We start from the raw sequence: 24091 nt of genomic DNA, 5'->3' as shown, positions 1-24091 counted from the left end.
TTTGTTAAGTCAAATTATAACAAAAAATTAAATATCTTTACAGTATATAAGTAAATTATGTCAACATTCGACTCCAGTAATGATATGGTGCAACAAAACACAAAAATAAAAGAAAATTTTAAAATGATCGTTGCTCCGCCCTTTTTCATTAAATTTGTCTAGAATACTTTTAATGCTATAAGGCGAACAAAAATTGACCAATCCCTGTCAAATTTGGTAGGGGCATAGATTCTATGACGATAACTATTTTCTGTGAAAATGGGCGAAATAGGTTGAAACCACGCCCAGTTTTTATACCCAGTTGACCGTCTGTCCTTCCGCTCGGCCCGTAATATGATAACTTGAGCAAAAATCGATATATCTTTACTAAACTTAGTTCACGTACTTATCTGAACTCACTATATCTTGGTATAAAAAATGGCCGAAATCCGACTATGACCACGCCCACTTTTTCGATATCGAAAATAACGAAAAATGAAAAAAATTACATAATTCTATATCAAATATGAAAATAGGGATGATGGATTAGTTTATTAACGCAAAATATAACTTTAGAAAAAACTTTATCAAATGGGTGTGACGCCTTCCATATTAAGTAGAATAAAATGAAAAAGTTCTGCAGACGAAATCAAAAGCCGTTGGAATCTTGGTAGGAATACTGTCCGTTGTATTACATATATAAATAAATTAGCGGTACCCGACAGATGATGTTCTGGGTCACCCTGGTTCACATTTTGGTCGATATCTCGAAAACGCCTTCACATATAGAACTAAGGCCCACTCCCTTTTAAAATACTCATTAACACCTTTCATTTGATACCCATATCGTACAAACAAATTCTAGAATCAGCCCTGGTCCACCTTTATGGCGATATCTCGAAAAGGTGTCCACCTATAGAACTATGGCCCACTCCCTCTTAAAATACTCTTTAATAGCTGCCATTTGATACGCACGTCATACAAACACATTCCAGGGTTACCCTAGGTTCATTTTCCTACATGGTGATTTCCCCTTATTTTGTCTCCAAAGCTCTCTGCTGAGTATGTAACGTTCGGTTACACCCGAACTTAGCCTTCCTTGTTTGTTTTAGAGCAGTTAACTAATTAGCTCCATTCTATTTTACATCTTTTCAGTTTGCCTTACTAAAGTAGCGATAACTTAAGCTGACTTAAGCAGACGTTAACCAAAATAGCAGGTAAGTGAATGTTGATAGATATTTATGCGCACGAGTATCATATTTTATACTGATATAATTTTCGTAAACATTTTAACAATTATCTTAACGAATTTGTTTAGATAATATTTAAGCATGTAAATATATTTGCAGCTTAATATAAAAAGCTTCCGGTATTTACTAATGTCTTGTGATATCATAAAAAGCTCAAACGAAATATAGTGAAACCATACTGTACGTCTTTGGAAGTTGAATCACGCGAATACCACTAAATATAATACCAATATCTAACAGATAGTTGTTATTTTTGTTGCTATTGAAGCGATTAAGACACTCCCCGTAAGTTTTGGGGACTGATATCGCTGTTGATGGTCCTTTGTCGGATATTTTTATATCCGGTACGTTCCGGTAACAAGCACCATTACGGTATAAGCCCGACTATCTTGGGAACGATTTAATATGACCGCATTAAATGTACTTGCTAAACTGCCCCAGCCTGTAGTTCCATAAGGAACTTGGGTTTGCCAAAGCCTGGACTGATGACGAATTCGTCACGGCTGGGTGAGATTGACAATTGGGCTCGAGAAACTATAAATAGCGCTGGCATCCTCTTTAAAGAGTTGGACAACACAGTCCCTTCGTATTATCGTTCAAAAGGGTGAGAGGGAAAAAGAGTTTATACCTTTCATGAAAATGAAATGGTATATTAAGTTTGTCACGATTCTAAAAATTATAAGTCCTTAAATGAAAATAGATAGACCCACCAATAAGTATATTGAAATGATCAGGATGAAGAGCCGAGTTTATTTAGCCATGCCCGTCTGTCTGTTTGTATGCAAGCCAGTCCCTTAGTTTTTCAGATATCTTGGTAAAATTTGGTGCGCGGCTGTACTTAGGTGTCCATTTAGACATTTGTCGGAACCGGCCGGATCGGACCACTATAGCATATATCTCCCATACAACCGATTTTTTCAGAAAAAGAGGATTTTTGTCATATCTTCTTCAAATTATCAGATTGAAGCTTCAAGCTTAATCATATGCTTTCGTATATTGCATATTTTGTTGTCTGAAAAAATGGATGACATCGGCCGTATATATAGCATATATCCCCCACAACCGATTGTTCAGATATGAAGCCTTTCGTAATTACTGCCCCATTTTAACAGCTAGTGGCTTCAAATTTCACCGAATGCTTATGTATAGAGCATTCAGTGTTGTCTGAAAACATCGCAGAGATCGGTCGTATATATAGCATATGTCCCCTACAACCAATTGTTCAGATAAGAAACTTTTCGCGATTTCTACACCATTTTAAGAGATAGAAACTTCAAATTTCATCAAATGCTTACGTATATTGCATATATTGTTGTCTGAAAAAATCGTAGGCATCCGTGGTATATATAGTATATACCCCATGTAAACTGTCATTTCTGCCCCCTTTTTAACGGCTAGAAGATTCAAATTTCATGAAATACTTACGTTTACATCATACATTGTTGAGATAAGTGATTCATGGTTATAGCACAGTCGAAGACAGTCCCGTCCTTCATTTTTTTTTTCCAAAGACCACCCTAATGTACAAATATATTTTAGTATTTGCAATTATTCAGCTTATTAGTCAATATTCAAATAAATTGACAAAATTGTAAAATATTTTACAATTGCTAAATTTTATTGCATTTCTCAAAAAGCACTAAAAGAAATCTGAAAATAAGATTTGATTTATGAATTTATGGTTGTAATAAACACGTTTACGCCAATGCAAACAGCAATGCCAAATGAAAACACTATCTTAGCTAATGATCTCGAATGAAAACGAAAAGTTGTGACAATATTTCCCAGGAAATTTGTTGACATATTTAGCACACAACTTTTATATAAAGAGAATAAATAACAATAAAAATGCTGTAAAAGGAGAAAGGAGGTACAAACATATACAAGAGAAGCTCGAGGTTTAACAATGACTTGCAAAAAAATCGATTAGCCTAGGATGAATCCGGGATGAGCCGTAAATGAGTATGCAACCAATGCCAGTTTTGATCCCCTTGTATGAGTTGGACTGTTCCCTTTTGTTTGAGCATATCCTATGAAGAGACTAATTGTACCCATTTATGCCAGAAAGGGTTCGATAGTACCAATCCCCTTTGTACCCATATGGAAACATAAGAAGACTAGTCTCTTTTCGGTTCTATAAGGACTCACATAGGGGACAAACGCATTTTTCATGACAGAAACGCAATCGAAGGTTTTGCCAAGCCACAAAATTTATTTGAGCGGGCCGAACAGCTTTTCTAAATTGAATAAGAAATATTCTCCGAAAATTTAAACCTAACTCCGGCGTAGTCGTTAAGTCATAGTAATTTAGGTTCGGTATAGAGCTCCGCATTTTTCTTAAATAATTCGATGTAATCTGCTGTAATATTTTTTATTTTACTTCGTTGCTGTTTTTTTAATATTTCTTAGGATTGTTTAGGACAGACCTAAATATATCTCCCCCCCCCCCCCCCTCGTAACATAATTTTCTTTGGTTATTTCCCTTCGTTACTACCAGCCACATATGCTTGTGATCACTATACACACAGGCATGTGTGAGTGGTAGTACGTATGTATCTTAGATTTTTACCGTTGTGAGCCCGCGGTACAGCAACTTTGTTGCCGGGAAACCCAACGAAGGAGCTGTATCGTGGGTTCATCTGCTCATGTCGCAAAGAGGCTCGTCCTCTTTGAATTCAGCAGCCAGCGAAGGTACACGTTATCCCACGTTCACGTAAGTGTCAATTTCATACAAATATATTTAATATTTTAACTTTCACAACACTTGCTAAAATCTTTCTTAACACTTGTTGTACTTATATACCTTAAATAAAAACACACTGTGAATTCCTTTTTATTAACACCGAACCTTTTGGTATTCTTACTTTCTTCCTTTTTTTCGCCTTAATCATTCCTTAACAAATACGTGGGTGCGCGCTGTTGCCACCATAGATATCAAACGTACTAATCCCCACTGTAACCGAAAGGGACTATAGAGGATCAATTATACCCAAATATAGACAAAAGAGATTAACCGGAGACCAATCTCTTTAGGGATTAATCGCACGATTTTTGCAGGGTGTTTATATACAAGTAGATATGTATGTATGTATGTATGTATATCGCACACAATCAAACGGAAGTTACCAACTGTGTCCTTGTCATTTTCAAAGCGCTTTTGCAGCTTCCGACTAAAACATGCAACCATACACAAATTCGTACATTTTTATCTATTTGTATGTTGGACAATATTTTTAAACAAACCGAAGGAGCTCCTACTGCTCTGCCATAGCCATTGCGGTCTTTTGGCAATTTTATAACTACATTTACCCGTCAATTTAGAGATATGAATTATATATTATGCGATTTCATGGAAGTGAGCCAGTTTTATATTCTTCCTCACATTTTAGCGCATTTTCATTCAGCTTTATTCATGCATTCATGTTTGAATTGTAGTTGGTGCTTCAGAGCAAACTGTTGCTTGTGGCGGCGAGATTGGTTTTGGAGTATGCACACCCACTCAATTGTTACTAATTTATCAGTTTTTTTATTTCATTGTTTTGCTGGTATCTATTTTTTTAACAAAGTAACTTTGATTTGAATTTGAAATAAGTTTTTTTTTTTTTTTTGAGTCTTTAAGTGGTTTCACTTATTTGATTATTGTTATTACACGAAAACTCTTCAACGTAGATAATACAAAATTAAATGCTATAGCTGTAATAACACTTCATATGGCTATTGCTTGGGCCTAAATTTATTGCCGAAACCGTTACATATGACACCACCAATTTCACGTTTGCGTTCGTATTAAAACCGTAATGGTGATGTTGTTGTTGTTGTAGCAGTACTTCGCCCCAACCAATAGGTGCGACTACTCACTACGCGAGTCCAAGGAAAATTCCAGTTGCAACAGTGGTGGACCAGAGAGAAAGGAGTGTTGGTTCTTGGTTGGGAGACGTTGCAAGCGGGATATACATTATGTATGTCGGAGTCGATTCCAGATAAATAAGAGTTTAACCTGTTACAGCATCCATATCGGTGTCTATCTAGAGGAACGTGCGTCTTCCTGGGGAGGTTGCTTTCCTCGTATACGAGCTCAAGGTATTTGACTTTTAGAACGAAACTCGCCTGACAATTCCCGGCGTAGGGGGTCTGACGCTTTTTGTGGATACCACCAGAGTTCTCAGGTGCCGTATTTCCTCATAATGGTTGCGGAGATAACTTCTTTAGATCCCGTGAGGCGGAGCCTTTTCAACCACATGCCTGTTTTTGCCTTTTGCACGTTTTTATACAAAGACTATACCAACCCTGAATTGCGTCAAAACTGGAGCTCACTGAACATGAGTTCAATGAGTATTCACTTTCTAATATATTGTCGCGAATTTCTGGATTTAATTGCTAAACTGTCGAATAAATAACTCAAATATTCAGTATAACAAAATGTTCTTTATTTACAACACTACTAAAGTAGTAGTAATTCATAATTAAATTACTCGCGTACTGCATTAGCAACGTTATTCGAAAACCATATTACATTGTAATCGAGTTGATAATGATAAGTGAACTATTGCAAATTCAATTCACATAAGCATGCCATTATATTTTTTCTCGATTCGATTGTTAGATCCCATTTTGTTTGAAAATGCTCTGTTTCTCGAGTGTATCTCGAGTCTTCCTCTAACATTAGAGATTCTTCCATTGAATATGTCCTTATCAACTGCTGAATAGAATATCAACCTAACTTGGCTGCTGCTTTGAAAACGCCCCATCTCAGAAAACTTTTCAAAACGCCATATTTTGGGATTTGTTCCAAAAATGTCTTACCTCAGAATTCTTATTTTATAGTTTGTTTCAATATAAAAAAATGTTCACACTTTGTATGGAGGAAAATCTAAAAGACCCCTACAAAAAAATTTATAATAATCAACTCAGTCAATTTTGAGACACCTATAACATGTACTTTGTCAGGCAGAAATTAATTGGGCTACAAAACTGTATATTCAAAAAAATTCAGAAAACTGAATAAAAAGTTTAAAATTTTCGTAAATTTTCGGTTTTTTTTTCGAAATAGTTAATTTTATAAAATGCAAGGAAATTTATTCATAAACTTGGCGGCCACCGTGGTGTGATGGTAGCGTGCTCCGCCTATCACACCGTATGCCCTGGGTTCAACTCCCGGGCAAAGCAACATCAAAATTTTAGAAATAAGAATTTTCAATTAGAAGAAAATTTTTCTAAGCGGGGTCCTCCCTTGGCAGTGTCTGGCAAGCGCTCCGATTGTATTTCTGCCATGAAAAGCTCTCAGTGAAAACTTATCTGCCTTGCAGATGCCGTTCGGAGTCGGCATAAAATATGTAGGCCCCGTCCGGCCAATTTGTAGGGAAAATCAAGAGGAGCACGACGCAAATTGGAAGAGAAGCTCGGCCTTAGATCTCTTCGGAGGTTATCGCGCCTTACATTTATTTTTTTTTTATTTAAGGAAATTTATTCATAAACTATGGAAAGTGAAATTATTTTATTCTTATTATATATTCATGGCGTTATATTCAATAAAGCAATCTTATGTTTAAGCGCAATTAGAAAATCGCATTTGAGAACTATCACATTTTTTAGGCTCTACTGTGACGCAATCCTAATTTTTATTAAGATCACACGCCTTAATTATTAACTCTCGTGCAACAAAAAAATACCAAAACAGCCAATAATATATATGTATGTTCACATGTAGGCTAGTCATTTCGATTCGTTTAATTAATGACTTCAAATTTTTTTTGTCAACATACTTACCTTTTTCTTTTCACCGCCTCTTGAACTGATGTCTGCAAACAGATAGCGTTACTGTTGAAAATGTTGCAGATTTTACGAATTCCATTCAACATATTTGCGTACTTTTTACATTTCAACATTTCTTTTTGCCACTCTTTACAGTATATTTATTTATTTTTTTCATTTTATTTCACTAACATTCAACACAAACTTACATAAACTTTCCAAATCATTGAGGTGTGAATGCGCGAAGTTTCCACCCGCTCGGTTCGCCTCTTTTGATTTTTTTTTAATATTTTTTTCCTTCTTTCTTTCTCATTCCACATGCGCATGCAAACGCAAAGCAATTGTTTATGTCTTTAATTAAAAACCAAAAGAAAACAAGTAAAGGTGTCTAAGTTCGGGTGTAACCGAACATTATATACTCAGCGTGAGCTTCCATTGTACATTTCATTTCAGATAAATTGCTTTTCTACATAACACGTGGCACCGCCCGTTTAAAAAAAATTTCTCCCCATTTCCTCTTACAATAAAACTTGATAAGTGAAATATCATAGATTCAAAACTATTTTTTGCTAAGTTACAGCTTATTATTCTAGTCTACGACCCTTTTAGATGTGTTTTATAGCTAAGTTGCCGTGGTCTTTAATCGATCCCGTCCATTTTTGCTAGAAATATTTTCTGCTATAAGGAAAATATGAGTACACAATTTCATTACGATATGTTAATTTTTCTTCGAGTTATGGCTTCCGAGCCATTTTTAACGGCCAGCAATTAACCCTGTCATCGAGTACCAAATATCTGGGACTAACAATTGACTGCAAGTTGAATTGGAAAGTATGCATCGAAGAGCGGGTACGGAAGGCCTGCATCTTCTATGCCTGTATATCAATGTTTGGTAAGAAATGGGGACTCAAGCCAAGCATGGTACTCCATGGTTCCATAGTCTGGTGGGAAGCTCTAAGTTAGAGCTACAATCTCACCAGCCTGCAAAAAGTCCAGCGCACTGCGTGCGCTGGTGCCATAGGGGCCGGAAGCAATTGCCCCACAGCTGCTTTAGATCCCATTTTGAACTTGCTTCCGATCGACTTGCATATACTTTGTACATCGTCACAAACCTCACTGAGACTCAGGGAGTCTGGGTGTTGGAAGGATACTCAGCCAGGGCATAGTAGTATCCTAAAGAAACTTCCGGATGGTACATGTAGTTCCGAGAGAGATTACTACCCTCGCAAATTGAAGTTTGAGTACGGTTGTAATACCGCCATTCCAAGCAGGAACGAGTGGAAGAGAAACCCGGGCATAACGGTCGACGACATCCAAATCTACACTGACGGCTCCAAAATGGAATCGGGAGTGGGCCGGAGTCTTGTCTGAGTCCCTCGATTTGTTTGCATCATTCAGACTCCCATCGCACTGCATCGTGTTTCAAGCAGAAATCCTCGTGATTTGGCAAGTCTGCAAATCACTGTAGGGCTTGAATGTAGCTGGTAAAGTTTGCATCCTGTGGGATAGCCAAGCAGCGATAAAAGCCCTTTCCTCGCCACACATTAACTCAAAATTGGTGTGGGCTTGTAAGCGACTCATATCCCAGTTATCCACCAATCTAGAACTACGCGTTATCTGGGTCCCGGGTCATAGGGGGACAGAGGGTAACGAGAAGGCCGACGAGCTAGCACACAAGGGCTCATCGGAGATGAACGAGGAAATAACCAGTGTCGAAGTAGGCATACCATTAGCAGTAGCCAAGGGGAATATCCAAATCTTCTACTTGAAGAAAGCACAAACAAAGTGGAATAACATCACCACATGTGCAATATCAAAATCCATTTGGCCAAACTATGATGGAAAGAGGACGAGAAGTCTTCTGAATAAATCCAGGGCTAACACACGCAAACTGATAGCAGTATGCACTGGTCAGTGGGCAGTGGGTACGCATGCAGAAAAGATGGGTATTCCGTATAACGACTACTGCAGAAGCTGCAAAGTTCCAAATGCCAGGCAGACAGTAGAACACTTTATGTGTAAATGCCCGGCTCTAGCAAGACCCGGCTAAGGTTCCTTGGAACCCCGTTTCTAGAAGACCTCAGAGGGTTATCTGTGATAGCAATCCCGAATATTCTTAATTTTATCAACAACTCTGGCTGGTTGTAATACATTCACCGTAACATTCCGTAGGTTTTTAGACGAGTTATATGGCATTAAATAGCTACTTCGGTGACCAGGGTCGCAGTCACTTCACCTACCTACCTATGGCTCCCGAAACATAGAAAATTGCTTAGTCATAAAAGGGGTGGTGCCACACCAACTTTCAATTTTCAAAAATTTTTGTGTTTTCCAATTTAATGTTATAATTCAATTTAGAAAGTAAAATTCTATTGATACACAGTAATTTTTCGCTAAGATATAGCTTATTATTTTCGTCTACGACCCTTTTAAAAATCTTTTATATAAAAGATGGCGTGGTCTTTAACCGATCCCATCCATTTTTACTAGAAATATTTTCTGCCATAAGGAAAATATGTGTACACAATTTCATTACGATCCGTTAATTTTTCTTCGAGTTATGGTCCCCGAAACGAAGAAAATTTCTTAGTCATAAAAGCGGCGGTGCCACGCCCATTTTTAAAATTTGAAGTTTTTCTTATTTATTGTTATAAATCTACTTGGGAAATGAAATACCATTGCTATAAAGCTCTTTTTGCAAAAGATATAGCTTATTTTATTCGTCCACGACCCTTCTAAAAATTTTTTATATAAAAGTGGGCGTGGTCCTTACCGATTTCGTTAATTTTTCTTCAAAGCATTCCTTATAGCAAAGGCAACCGCTCTGCCGAATTTTGTTACGATAGGTTTAACGGTTTTTGATGCATGATTAACAATAGCTGTAAAATTGATTTTATCACAAGTGGGCGGCGCCACGCCTATTTAAAAAAAATTTCAAATATTTATCAAGAGTCTCAATATCAGTCCACACGTCAAATTCCAACATTCTAGGTGTATTATTTACTAAATTATCAGGTTTTTGTGTTTTACAAAATGTTATATATATAAAAGTGGGCGTGGCTATCATCCGATTTCGCTCATTTTCAATACCACTGTATTCTAGGTCCAGATAAGCTCGTGTACCAAATTTGGTGAAGATATCTCAATATATACTCAAGTTATCGTGTTAACGGACAGACGGACGGACGGACATGGCTCAATCAAAATTTTTTTCGATACTGATGATTTTGATATATGGAAGTCTATATCTATCACGATTCCTTTATACCTGTACAACCAACCGTTATCCAATCAAAGTTAATATATCTGTGTGTAAAGTGCGCTGAGTATAAAAAATCTGGAATCTACTTCGTCTATGACTTTACCATATTTATTCATATGCGATTTTCATATGCGGTTATTCAGGCATTCAAGATTCATGATTAATGAATTTAAATAGCTTTGTTAACTGTTCTGGTTTGCTTTCTTTCATTTTTGTTGTTATTTTTTTGTGCAATTTTCATTCGAAAATATACACTTTTGGTGGTTCAAATGTGCACGCAAATCTTTCTATTTATGGACATTCATTTATTTTTGTTCGCCAACGTGGGTGAATGCGCTCAGCTCAGCCTACGATCAAGTTAGCGGTTTCTTGTTAGATGAATTTGGTATTGGAGCAAAAACTTTGGTTATTTCGTAAGCGCTAGATACATATCTGTACGTACAATAGCGAACAAATAAATAGCAGTAGACTGCTACTTTCAAATTTTGTTAATTAAGTTCTTTTCTTTTTTATAGGATATTTTAAAGAAAAAACTTCCATTAAGTTTGTAACTGAAACTTTCTTTTAAGAGTTTTTCTTTTATGAGTTTATTCAGGAGCGCTACTTTCGATCATCCAGCAGTAATCAGCTGACATATGTGCGTTCAAATATCCTTGATATTGCTCTTCGATAGTGATAGAGGAGAAAACGCTCGCCCTACTCTTCACTGAGATCGCATTAATTTCCAGGAAAACGACGGTCCAGGTGGTTATCGAGCATAGCATCTTGATACTCATGTTTATAACCAGATGTTGAACGTGTATTATCAACAGGTCTATATGCTCAGCGAAACTAGGTAACTTCCTGTTTCCTGAAAAGTGTTTTACAAAACATACGAACTAGTCCCATGCAGATTTTTTATGTTCTTACATGCGGCTAGTGAACTCTGGATCACAAATTAGTCTGCTATCTGTGTGCCATCGAAAATCCCAGCTTCCATCTTTTCAGAACTCAGTTTTGGAAATGATTTAGAAATGTATTTGAAACATTCGCCACACTTATCTAGGGCCTTCACATGGTGTTTCATTAGACCCAATTTGATATATAGAGGAGGTAATATTATAGGTTGTCTGGGTGCTAGTAGAGTATTGATGATGATGATGATGATAAGCTTCCTTGGATTTACAGATTTCCTTAAAGGCCACAATTTTCTGTGCTACGGCGTGTTGTTTAGTTTTTTAAACTATATTCATGTTATTAGGTCTACATACAGTCCAATATCTCTAACTAATTCATATAATTGATACTGAATCGCCAAAGGTCGATAAAATCAGATTCATTCATTCATCTTCTTGATCACTGCTACTCGATGCATTATGCATTAATCCTCTGAATGATGCCGGGATGTACTGGGTTCAGTGTCTGATGAGTGTCTAGCACCAATTAAACTCAGTAGGTTGGAATAAATGCATTTAGAGTGATTTCTGCGGTTTATTCCTGTTATGTTTACCGCACAAAAATAACAATCGATGTGATAGTCCGACCGACGGTTCACACCATATCTCAGGAGTTTGTTACTTGAAAAAATTTCTTTTTTTATTTGTCCATAAGCGTTATGACTCAACATCACCTCTTCGCCGACTTTAAAGCCGCCTTCGACAGCACGAAAAGGAGCTGCCTATATGCCGCTATGTCTGAATTTGGTTTCCCCGCAAAACTTATACGGCTGTGCAAAATGACGTTGAGCAACACCATCAGCTCAGTCAGAATTGGGAAGGACCTCTCCGAGCCGTTCGAAACTAAACGAGGTTTCAGACAGGATGACCCCTATCGTGCGATTTCTTTAATTTGATGCTGGAGAAAATTATACTAGCTGCGGAACTTAACCGCACTGGAACAATATTCTGTAAAAGCGTGCAATTACTGGCATATGCTGATGACATTGATATCATCGGCCTAAACACCCGCGCTGTTCGCTCTGCTTACTCCAAACTGGAAAAAGAAGCGGTAAAGATGGGTTTGATGGTGAATGAGGACAAAACGAAGTACCTGCTGTCATCGAGCAAAGAGTCAGCGCATATGCGCCTTGGCAACCACGCTACTGTTGGCAGCCATAATTTCGAAATAGTAAAAGACTTCGTGTATTTGGGAACCAGCATCAACACTAGCAACAACATCATCACTGAAATCCAGCGAAGAATCAATCTTGCCAATAAATGCTACTTTGGACTAGGTAGGCAATTGAAAAGTAAAGTCCTCTCTCGGCGAACGAAAATCATGCTCTACAAGTCACTTATCGTACCCGTTCTGCTATATGGGGCAGAAGCATGGACCATGACAACAGCAGATGAAGCGGCTTTGGGAGTGTTCGAGAGAAAAGTTCTTCGAAAGATTTATGGACCTCTACGCGTTGGCGATGGCGAGTACCGAAGAAGATTTAATGATGAGCTGTACGAGCTATACACAGACATCAACATAGTCCAGCGAATTAAAACGCAGCGGCTGCGTTGGCTAGGCCATGTTATGCGAATGAAAGATGATGCTCCGGCCAAGAAAGTGTTTCTCTCGGAACTCGCCTATGGAAGCAGAGGTAGAGGGCGGCTCCCACTCCGTTAGAAGGACCAGGTGGAAAACGATTTAAACTCCCTTGGTGTGACCAAATGGCGCCGGTTGGCGGAGCGAAGGAGCGACTGGCGCGCCTTGTTGGACGGCCATAACCGGTTAGACGGTTAAGCGCCAATTAAGTAATAAGCGTTATGACTCAACACATAGTTTACATACAAAACTTGGAATCTAGGGTTTGTTGTTAGTTTCATGTGTAGAACAAAATAGATTCGTATAAGCTCGTTTCACTAGGTCTGACGGATTCAAAGCAAATTCTTTGAACATATACGCGCCACAAATAAAACAAAAACTGTTTCAATTGTTAACACACAATCTCTTTGATGAACTCATAATAAATAACACAATGGATTAAAACAGTTACTACATCTACTATGGTAATATGACACCTGAGAAGTGTTTTTTTATGAAAACTCGAGCTGCTAGAAGAAAATTGAGGGCAGATTTGAAATAAGCGATCGCGAATTAGTGAGAAACAAAAAAAAAACTGAATGCAATAGATAAAAAGTGCTATTATGGCCACCAGTCTAGCAAGTCTAACAAAAATTGCATTTATTTTTGAAAATTTTGTTCCCGAACTGTATTCCGAATTTACTTCCATATACAAAAAAAAAATGCCACACTCTGTATGGGGGAAAATGTAAAACGCCTTTCGGAAAATAATTATCAAAAATAAATGCGAGTTTCAAAAGACCTGTACTTTGTACGACTAAATTGAATAATGAGAACTCTAAATAAAAGGTTTGAATCTTTTCGTTAAACTGTGTCGAATTTATGAATTTTTTCGAAAACGTTTTTTAGTTTGCTTTGCATAGTTTCTATTATAAAACGCAAAGAAGTTTTTTCTCAAAATATCGAAAAAGAAGAATTTAATGGACGAAATAAAAAAACAGATATTTTTCAGTTCGCCGCTGTATGATCTGTTAACGGTACAGAACCTGAGCATTCTTTTGCTTTGAAGGTGCTGTCACACGCAGCTTACAGTCGTAGTTGCAAAGTTAGAAGTCACTTCCTTCCGAAAGCAATGACGAAATGATTAAAAAAAATCCGAAATTGGTAATTATTTGCAAAAACTATTTTTTTACACTCCAAAAAACTTGTACTCCAGAATGGGAATGATTTGACACCAACTCCCCTCTTTCCCTCTCCTTTCTGTCTCTTTCTCTTCGTTTCTCTATCTTTATCATCCCAGCCTTTCACTCACAATCTGCCAATTTTTACCGGTATGCCTCTCTTTCCATTTCTTCCTTTTTCTGTCTTTCCCTTTAGTATGGCTTTTGCATTTGCCTTTCCTTGATGTTGCCTCGAGTTGCCTTTACAATTCATTTTCTCTGTCTCCTCTCGCTTCCCTCCAACCATTTTCCTCTTTACTTGTCTCTAGAATCATTGTTTCTGGCTCATTATGTATCAAGCTGAATTTATCGTCATATTCAAAATAATTCAAGCAGTTTCTATCATCTGCTTCAACTCTGTTTCCCCTCTCCTTTCTTTTTTTCTTCTCCTAGTTTCTCTTCCACTACCTTTTTTCTCCCACTTCTTTCGTTTCTCCCTTTCTGTAACTTTTCTTTCTTCTCTCTTTCCACCTCTCACCTTCCTACCCTTCACTCTTCCCCTAACTTCCTATCGTCCTCTCTTTCGCCATCTCCCTTTTCCAATGTCTTTCCCGCGCGCCTTCCCTCTTACTCTTTCGCCCCAGCTCTCCCTGCAGAGCAAAAACTCCGATTTTTTTGAAAAGGTCTTTAAAACATCAAGAGGCAAAAGTCTACCAAAAAGTATCCAGTTTCAATCAAAACGCATCTTTGCTTAAGACGATACTACAATAAATGAGATTTTCCAAAACAATTTGATGCACTTGGTTTACTGAAGAGAAAACCGGTGATCCCATAAAAAGGACTAGGTAGTAAGGTTCCTTCCCTTCTCAACTTTTAATCAAATCGGATAACTTTTTTTGGTGTACTAACGGTTTGTTCCAAAAAATTTGATATTCACTCCTAGGCCTACTTCCACCCCCCACCCCCCCCCCCCCCCCTTCCACTTCCACATCCAGTTCCACTCCACTCCTAATACCACACCCACTCCCACCACTACTTTACACCAAGTATTGTCCAGCTGCTTCAAATATTTGCGGATGTATAAAAAAATGTACTTTTTCCTAGTAAGGGGCTTGGAAGAAGCTCGATGCGACTGGCCCTTGTTTTTGCTTCTATATTGTAACACAAGTTTTTCCATAAGCCTTCCTTTCCGATTTCTTGCCAGTTTTGCTTTCCCTCGATCGTGACCCAACAAAGGAATGATTGAAAGCAACGAAAAAATAGTAGAAGGCTCAACCGTAATTCCGAATCAATATCTAGCGATGAGTTGAACTAACAGAGGGAAGTCGACTCAGCTCTTAGAGAAAATAAATATAAAATGATACACCACAACTTAGAGGAAAATATCGGCTTAAATTTATTCGGAGGTATAATTCGCAAAACTCATCCCCTATCTCTATGGTCATTATTTTACTTTCTTTTTCTTATAGTCGGTCGTCGACCACGTGCATGCGTTTATGATGGAGCTGTGGTCGGAGCTGTGAAAATTCCTAAAGGAGCCCAGCGTTCATGTTGCAGCTGGGATGATAGAATAGAGTATCGTGTGAAACACCTTTCTAGCATCAGAGCTTCACTCTTCGCTCTACTCACAGCTCTACTCAGAAAATTTTGTAATGTCATGGCGCCAATATAACGCAAAACAGCAAAAAAGAAATCCACTCCCTGTGTTTAAGTCCCTTAAAGCCGTCTTTGTATGAAGACGCTATTCTACTTTACTTCACTTAAGAACTATACTTGATTCATATTTATTTGAAGCTTACTTTTAATCTTATAAAAGTGTCAAGCAACCTTTTTATTTCAAACTTTGTGTTTCCTTCATTTCAGATTATGGCCACATCAGGATTGTCACAGCACTGAAAGCCTCATTCGCTCCTGTACGCATTCCGTCCTCATTTACTCGCACAGCACACAAAATAGAACTTTCGTCTTCCATAACCACAATATGTCCTCATCGATATGTCCACACTTTACGCAGAACGCGTGGAAGAAAGATCTATGTTCAAATTGTTTCAAGTCCAAAGATGAACATAAGCCAGGAAACACCACCTACATGTCCAAATATTCTAACGCCATGGATCGAACAAAATTCGCCGCTAATTTAATATCCAAATCAGATTTGGATCATAAAAAGACTGATTACCCTAACAAATATAAATCGCCCACAAAAAGCATCATGAAGAAATCATTCGCCTCACTCAAATCCAAAGCGGGTAAGGGTAAAACGCACAAAGTATCATTTCCGAAAAATATATCTGAGGTTATTGGCATTGGCGGCGAATGGTCGGACAATGATTCAGATGACGATGATGATCACGATTTTATGAATATTGGCAATGAGCGTGATGATATGGCAGCGACCAGCACGGATGATGAGGAGACACTCGAGCTGAAGCGCATTACACGTGCCAACACGGATTTCAATATGAACAATGGTAATTTATTGGGAGATCCACAAGACAATATCAAGCGGTCGTTTGCTGCACTTAAACTTGGCGCGCCACAGGTCGATAAGGAGGGTAAAAAGCAAACGCTTAAGATAAATGTGATGCCATTCGGTGCCAATGATAATAGTGTCAAGTCAACAACAACGACGTCGTCGTCGCTTTCGTCGATGACGAGCGCCACCACAACGGTGAAGGCTAAATTTGAGACGAGAATACATGAAACGAGCGAGCCCACAACGACGGTGAAACAATCACCAACTGTTGTTAAGTCAATAAAGAAGACACCATCAGCAACGGTGGTGTCTGCCGCGCCGCACACAACAAAGATAACAACTACAGCGGCTGCTACTACAACAACAACAACAAAGATAGTAACACCTTATATGGCCACTAGCGTTAGCAGTTTGCTGAACCCACAGTCGAAGCAAGAAGCGGCTAACGATAGTGATGGCAAGAATAGTCCACCCATTGAACGCGCTATGGAGAAATCATTGTTGGATGAAATTTCAGAGACGCTTGAAAAGAAACAAAGCGAGCGTAAGAATTTAGGTAGCGAAAAGATGGCGGGCAGTGCGAGCAACAACAACAATGCAAATGCGAATAGCAACACAACAAAATCCACGTCTGAAATAGCCACATCCATGAACGCAACCACGCCATCCGCCAAGATTAAATTCGAGATTAGCAGCTTAAGCGATACTGTGGAGAACAAGCCATTTCTTGAGCTTAAAAAGCCGATCGCACGCAATCCACCTATTACAAAGGATCATACAAAACCCAAAATAAATGTATTCCATAAATATCCGGACAGCGATAGTAATTGTTCGGACACAGAAAATGCCATCTCGGCATACTACGATGTAGTCGAAACAGAAATAAGCTATGAAAATCTGCCAGACGGCAAATGTGATGCGCAAGATAAGTCTAAGGTGAGCAACAGTGCTGCCATAGTTACCACAACTACAACAACAGTCACAGCAGCGCAAAAGAACAACAAGAATGCAAGCACGAGCCAGAAAGACGCTACCATATTTTCGAGCTCACAATACATCACCGATATGTTGCTGTCTTCGAAGACGCGCGCCGCTTCATACAATCTGCATGAAGGTAATTTTATGACCAGCAAAATTTCAGCAGATGGCATGATTGTAACCAAGTGCAGCTCAGATGATGCGCTCGACTCGACGGGCAGCAGTTTTGATGGCAGCAGTGATGAGGAGACTTCGTACAATATGATACGCAGCGAATCGGATTCGGGCATCGGCATTACCATTGGCAATGAGTACAAGAATTGTGGAGGCGTTGAAAAAGAACGTGTGCGTGTTGAAAAGAAGTTGAGTGTGAGCACCAATAACTCGGACTATGAAGACATACAGGTAGCCAATCAAGCCAACCTAAACGGGGCGCGTGCAACGGGTGTCAAAGAAACTACAAAAACAGCCACAACGAAGACGCATGCAGCCAGCGCCAAAGCAAATTTTATATTAGAGAAGAGCAGAGAGTTACATGGTGAACCCGATGGCAGTGCTGATCCAGATGGAAGTTTAGAAAACAAAGAAGCAACTAAGGTGCAATCAATGCCACAGCAATCATCACAGCAGCAGCAACAGCAACAATTGCCTGAGTTGCCTAAATCACCGCCACCCACAAAGCTAATCGATGCGCGTCCCTCATTTCTGCATGGCTTGCAAAAACAGCACCCGCCTGTCTTGCTAAAGAAGCCTGATCTGCCGGCCAAACCAGTGGTGGTGTCACCCACAGGCACACCGCTCAAATCATTTGTCAGCAAACGCATACCAACAAACGCGGAGCAACAAGTGATTAATCAGTTACATTTAGTGATGTCAAAATCCATAGAAAATTTGAACTTGAGCGCGCAAACGCAAGAGTCAGCAAAAGATGACGCCAAACTAAAGAAAGGCAGAGCGCCAAACCCGCCGCCGGAAATGAAAACTAGCGCGCCGCCAACACCTGAACGCGATTACAAATACAAAGAAGCGCTAGAGTTTGAGCAGAGTTGTGGCGCGCCAAACACTGCAACGCCGATAAAAGAGTCGTTGATCAAAAAAGTCATAGAACAGCAAAGTGCAACGCCGCCGGTGCAAAACGACGGCGAAGCCGCGAACTCGAATAATGAGCAAAGTGGCGCCAATGCCCAAAAAACGCAAGAAAGAACGGAAGCTGGCAAGTCTACTGCTGGCATAAGTTGTCAAACATCAAACGGGCAGCAAGCTAATGCGAACACCGGCAGCACACCTGCAGCCACTTCCATCGTGACTAACCAGTTAACAGCCAACAGCATGTATACGCGCAAACCAACACCAGCCATAGCAGCAACCACGAACGGCGCACAGAGCAATCACACCGTTAATAATAACAATGCATCCTCTCCAGTAATACGCGAAAAAAACAAACGCGAGCGTGCCACTGTCAATCCAAAGTTTCGTAGTCTGAATACATTCGTAACACAACGCAGCAATGCTTTGAAGAATGTGCAATTGCAATCGGCTACATCATCGCTTAGTCTCAAACAATCGCTAACACCTGAACCGTTGCCGAAAAAGAATCACAAACAATTGTCACTGTCCGAAGAGTGTCTTAGCGATGCGTCGCACACCAATACGACAGTGAACTTGCCAACATTGCCGCCGCCAGCGATAAGTGACAAAAAGCAAACACCAACACAACAAACACCGCCAACACAAAAAACCAAAACGAAATTTTCTATCAAGAAATTTTTGCGCATGGGTGCCAATAAAACTTCAGATAATCTTCATCACAAAAAGGATGGCATCTATTCGGAGATTTGTACAGGTGAGGAGGCGGGTGTAACTGGTAAACCACGTTTAGTGATCATTCATCCGATCGACATAAATCCGACAGCAGTCGAAGTGGTTAAAGACATAACGAAGACGAATGATGCGGTAACAGCGCAAACGGTTACAGTTGTGACGGCAAAACCACCAGCGCCACCAGTACGCAACATGGATACTCAACGTAGCCATGAGCTAAACAAGCCAGCACGTCCACCGCCACCAAAGAGCGCAGAGTTGCGTCGAAAGCAGGCAATTGTCGGTCTGACGGCATTGACAGTGACAGATTCGCCGAGCGGACGCAAAATAAGCGGTTTGGCAGCGTGTGAGGCAGGGGGCTTTATGAAATGCAAGTCGGACAATGTTTATGCCAATTTAGGTAAGTACAAGTCACATTGGCGCTACATAATTTTTTTTCTTTATGCTTGTTTTTCACTTAGTCGCAAATTATAAAGGAGAATGGAAGTAGGAAATGGTAATTGGGTTTGCTTACTTTTACCTTTTGAAGGAATAAATGTTACTAACTTTAACCATCTAAGAGACGGGATGCACATAGAACTCTTGCCGCGTTACTTCGCTTTGACAGCGCTATAAGTAAAGAATATCTCAACTTTTTGCATTGCCTTACATTGCACAATACTACGCAAAAGAGCGTTATATGTAAATCCGGCATAAGTGTTGATTGGGAAGTATGCTCAACGCGGGTTATACTGACATTGCGGTTAAGTTGAAAGGCCGTACATGGGAATCTGCCACATTTCCACTTGGAGACATTTTTTTTGTAGAAGTGAAAGTTGCACCTTCCCAAACTACCAGACTAACGAAACTAAGAGGGCCCATGAGTCATCTTGTTTGTAGTCTTCAACATTGGTAGAGAAAGTGACGAATCGACTCCTTTTTCTCCTCATTCTGACAGCTTTTGCGAGCCTTTTGGTATGCATCACCGTCAGAGCACCGGTGCCATAGCGCAACGACATGTGATGACATCTGTAAGTACTCACACTGCTTGAGAAAGAAGCTAGTTCTTTTCTTATCGAAAAATGACCATAAAGACCTCGAGGTTTCGCAATTCGGGATGATGACCCTAATCTCATATTCTACGATTTTCCTCAAGAGCTGTCATTCAGTTGTCGATTACTCTATTCGCAACAAAGCTAGGTCTTAAAATAAGAACGGGACGACCTGATCAAAAATTTTATTTTCCTTACGTCACGTGAATATTTGGCGTCTTTGAAGACAACCTCCACAAAGTAATGCTTTCCACGACTCGATATAAGCTAAATCAGATCATCACCATGGTTTACTGATTAAAAAACACAGAACTAAATTTAAAAAATGTATCACTTAATTATTGACGGTTGGTGTAGCTCGAGGATGAATTCCTTTCGAAATTATCCCAAAAAATATTCCTTATATGATTAGACAATAGTGCTGCAATGATCCTCAAATGATTTAGAAAATATGCCAAAGTGGTCTTAATTCTAAAACGATCTCGTAGTGATTCCGAAAAGTTCGCTTAGCGATATTATTATTAAGGAAGTCAGGCTTTGCCCGATGCACTGGAACCTCTATTTAGAGGTATTATGCTTAAACTTTCAGCTGATTACTGTATGCTTTTACTGTAGGCTTTTACTGTATTAAGCCCCTCTTTAGACTTTTGACTGCATATCAAGAAGGGACTAAGAGTCACGCCACCTATATGGGTGAGATTCTGCCTTTCCAAAGCCTTGCATTTGTTGAGAATGTGAACCGCTTTCATCCTCTAGCTCAAAAAAGCGGCAGATTTGTGTATCGGATAGATCGTACTTACTCAAGTGATATTGTAGACTTCAGTGTCCCGTATAGTATCCATTGAGTATTCGCAGCTCCTCTCTGCTAAGATTAATGAGTTTTGCTGATAATCTCTTTGTTGAGAGTATAAACAATTCGGCCTCTTTTTGCTCTGAGTATGCAATCCTGTGTTGTCTAAACTGCTTTGTTTCCCAATTACCTGCGGATTCCCTATTGTGTGCTTTTGTAAATCCACAGAAGCGCTCTGGACCATAGAATGCTGCTAGAGCTTGACTTGGTAGTTTGCCTTTTTTTTACTTTCATGTTCCTCATACCCGAGAGCTCATCCTAACAAATCCTTGTTTTTCGTTCCTAGATTATTTAGGGCTGCACTGTATTCATCCTCTGGCTTAGAAATAATTATGTAAGAATGTAAAGCACGTAAGGGTAGCTGACTGACGGTCATAATGACGATACTCCCCGAGGATAAGCCTCTTCATAGTCATTATATACCGTAAACCTCTATAGTGGGGTAGCATCCCATTGGTATCGATTTCTTGAAGCTTGGATCGTAGTTGCCACCTGCCGTTTTTTTGTCATCAAATGTTCATTTATTAATGAACAATTTTTGGAAGGGACGCAACAAGTTAAATGGGGTTACCCCCTCTCATTATGGTCCACCGCTGTTGAAACAGCAAGTATCATTGGATTCCCGTTAGAGGACATTGATGACAATTTGTGATTGGTCGCACCTATTGAATAGGGCGAAGCACAGCTACAACAACAACAACCTATGAATCAGGGTCAGTATAAAGATTCCCTGCTTCCCAAGGAGTTCTGTTCACACCTCGCAATTTCGTTAGATTCTGAGCGTAGGGGCCGTTGCATCACGTATCTTCAATACGGGATTTCTTATGAATTTTCCCATCACTCTCGTATGCCATGTTATGTCTCCGCTTCACAGCAGTATTAAATCTATACCGTAGTGGGAGATAGCCCCATGTTTTGCCATAGAGTCGAGTGCAGGCAGATAAAACTTTTAGGCTACTTTGGCACTAAACTCTATATGCGATTAGTACTTGCGGCTTCTACATACTCAATTACAAATTCATCTGCAATGTCATCCTGTGAATATTTTTGTACATGCATACCATATCTACCCTACATCATAAAAATTCCTATGTTCAAAAATTCATGAATTGAAACTGCGTAAGAATTTAGGTCGAAATCGGCCAAAAAAGGTTGGCCTTTGCCAGTGCAGCAATGCGTAACAACGTTCCAAGCGAAAATAAATCTCTTTAGCAAAAAACACATCACGTACAAAATAACAAAGCCTCAATACTTGATTAGCCAGACATATAAAAGTACACGCGACCTTGGAGGCAAGGCAACACCAAAATATAAAATTACAAAAAGTCTACGAACTACAATGGTCCCAATTCAAATCCATATGAAACGAAATAGTCATGTTTGCTTGTGTGTGTGTATATACCGTCATTGAGAGGTCGAAAAACTTTAAGAAGCACGTCACTAACCCATTTACCTAAAAATAAATTATGAAACAAGAAAAACTTTCAACAAAAGGAAAATAAATGCTTTAATGTCTGTATGTGAAGAAAAAGGTGGAAGACGTTAAGAAAAATAACACAAGCAAGTAAGAAAATCTAAGTTCGGGTGAAACCGGACATTACATACCCAGCTGTACACTTTAACTCAACCATGCCACTACTGGGGTAGAATATCAGTCAAATCGAGTTGAATGCCATAGAGTTATTTAGGAATGCCGTGGAATCCAACTGTTGTCGGAATGGGATTTGAAACCAATGAATATTGCTGTAATGAATCCAAAACATTTTGGTTTGGTGGTTGAATTACACGGGTCAACACAAAATTTGACTTTGACCTCAAAGCATTAAATTTCAATTCTTTAGGTCGTAATTTGACGAAAAAAAAATATATGGCATGAAAAAGTTTGCTTTCCTATTTAGGAAACCGCTTGAACGAAATTTTTCAAAATCTGTGGTTTTAATTTTTACTTGAAAATGAAACAATTCAAATAAGTATTTTTATTAAGTTTTAATATCGAAATAACTTACAAAAACGTTGAAAATGATGTAAACTTTTACTTTTTCTTTTATATTCATAGGTACTATCCCTCAATAAACCACAACTATAATCTCCCATCATGTTTTCATTATGTTGGCCTTGATAATGTTGTTCGAAGAAGAGCCCAAAAGCTCTGCTTTACTTTTTGGTAAATTTAAATCTCTAATAAAATCATTAAAATCTTCAGTAGTGATGAAATGATGTTTTGGTTGTTCTGGTGTCGTTAAAAACTCTTTATCGGCATTGCTCTTATAAAAACTAAGGGATGATCCACTTCTTTGCGATAATTTTTTCGGTGACTCTGGTACTGGTCGTGTCAGATCGTGTGCAACTGGAGCAGAAGATTCAAGATTAGGATATTCGACAGGTTTTGCATTTTTACCTCTACGTCTTTTACTCGGATTCACAATGCAAAAGTAACAGTATTTAACGTGGTCTTTTGGTTCTTGCCAGATTCTTGGTATTGCAAATTTCATAGATCTTTTCTCACCACGATACCAACCTAAAATATAGAAAGAGAAATAAATATGTGTACTTTATTTGATTTGCTATTTAATTAAAATTTGTTTAGCTTCCAAACATCTTTTACAATAACTACAAGCAACATGCGGAGCCCATGTCTTATCTTAATTCCAAACAGGAAAGCCAAAATATGCTTCGTAGGCTTCACAGAGGATGAGAGATGTATTTAATTCATATTTTATATCTCGACCCTTGCCCACATATATAACAAAAAGCATCAAATTCATATTTACACTTTCGCGACGACATTTTAGGTTAGTCTAGATTTGTACAAAACACCTGATCGTTGTTTAGTTATCAATCTAGCGCCATGAGTATTGTTACTATAACTATTATAATAAAACTGAAGATCATAAAATAAACTTTAGGACAAAGAACAACAATTTTTTTTTAGAGTCGTGTTATTTTTCTTTTTGGACTATAAATCCAATTTGAACAATAAAACAAAAATTTTATAATTCATATCAGAAATATTTATGGGTTTCAAATACGATTCCGACAA

At 38.7% G+C, this 24091-nt stretch overlaps 2 protein-coding genes across 9 annotated transcripts in view; one reads left to right on the top strand and one right to left on the bottom strand.

Annotated features, from left to right (window-relative positions):
• The window catches only part of LOC137237621 (serine-rich adhesin for platelets), a 248678-nt gene that overhangs the window by 201603 nt on the left and 22984 nt on the right, over positions 1-24091 (top strand). For all 4 annotated transcript variants that reach the window (XM_067761485.1, XM_067761484.1, XM_067761486.1 and 1 more), the window contains 2 exons: positions 1135-1196; positions 15759-19570. In XM_067761485.1, the coding sequence (XP_067617586.1) occupies positions 15877-19570 (3694 nt within the window). In that variant the 5' untranslated portion in view covers positions 1135-1196; positions 15759-15876. The remainder of the gene's footprint in view (positions 1-1134; positions 1197-15758; positions 19571-24091) is intronic.
• The window catches only part of Ppcs (phosphopantothenoylcysteine synthetase), a 167049-nt gene continuing 165993 nt past the window's right edge, over positions 23036-24091 (bottom strand). For all 5 annotated transcript variants that reach the window (XR_010948988.1, XR_010948989.1, XR_010948991.1 and 2 more), the window contains exon 7: positions 23036-23569. The gene's annotated coding sequence lies outside the window, so the exon portion shown is untranslated. The remainder of the gene's footprint in view (positions 23570-24091) is intronic.

Source organism: Eurosta solidaginis, chromosome 1, assembly GCF_040869045.1.
Source record: "Eurosta solidaginis isolate ZX-2024a chromosome 1, ASM4086904v1, whole genome shotgun sequence".
Lineage (NCBI taxonomy): Eukaryota > Metazoa > Arthropoda > Insecta > Diptera > Tephritidae > Eurosta > Eurosta solidaginis.
The sequence above is the reverse complement of the archived record's forward strand: the minus strand, read 5'-3'. Positions and strand labels throughout refer to the sequence as shown.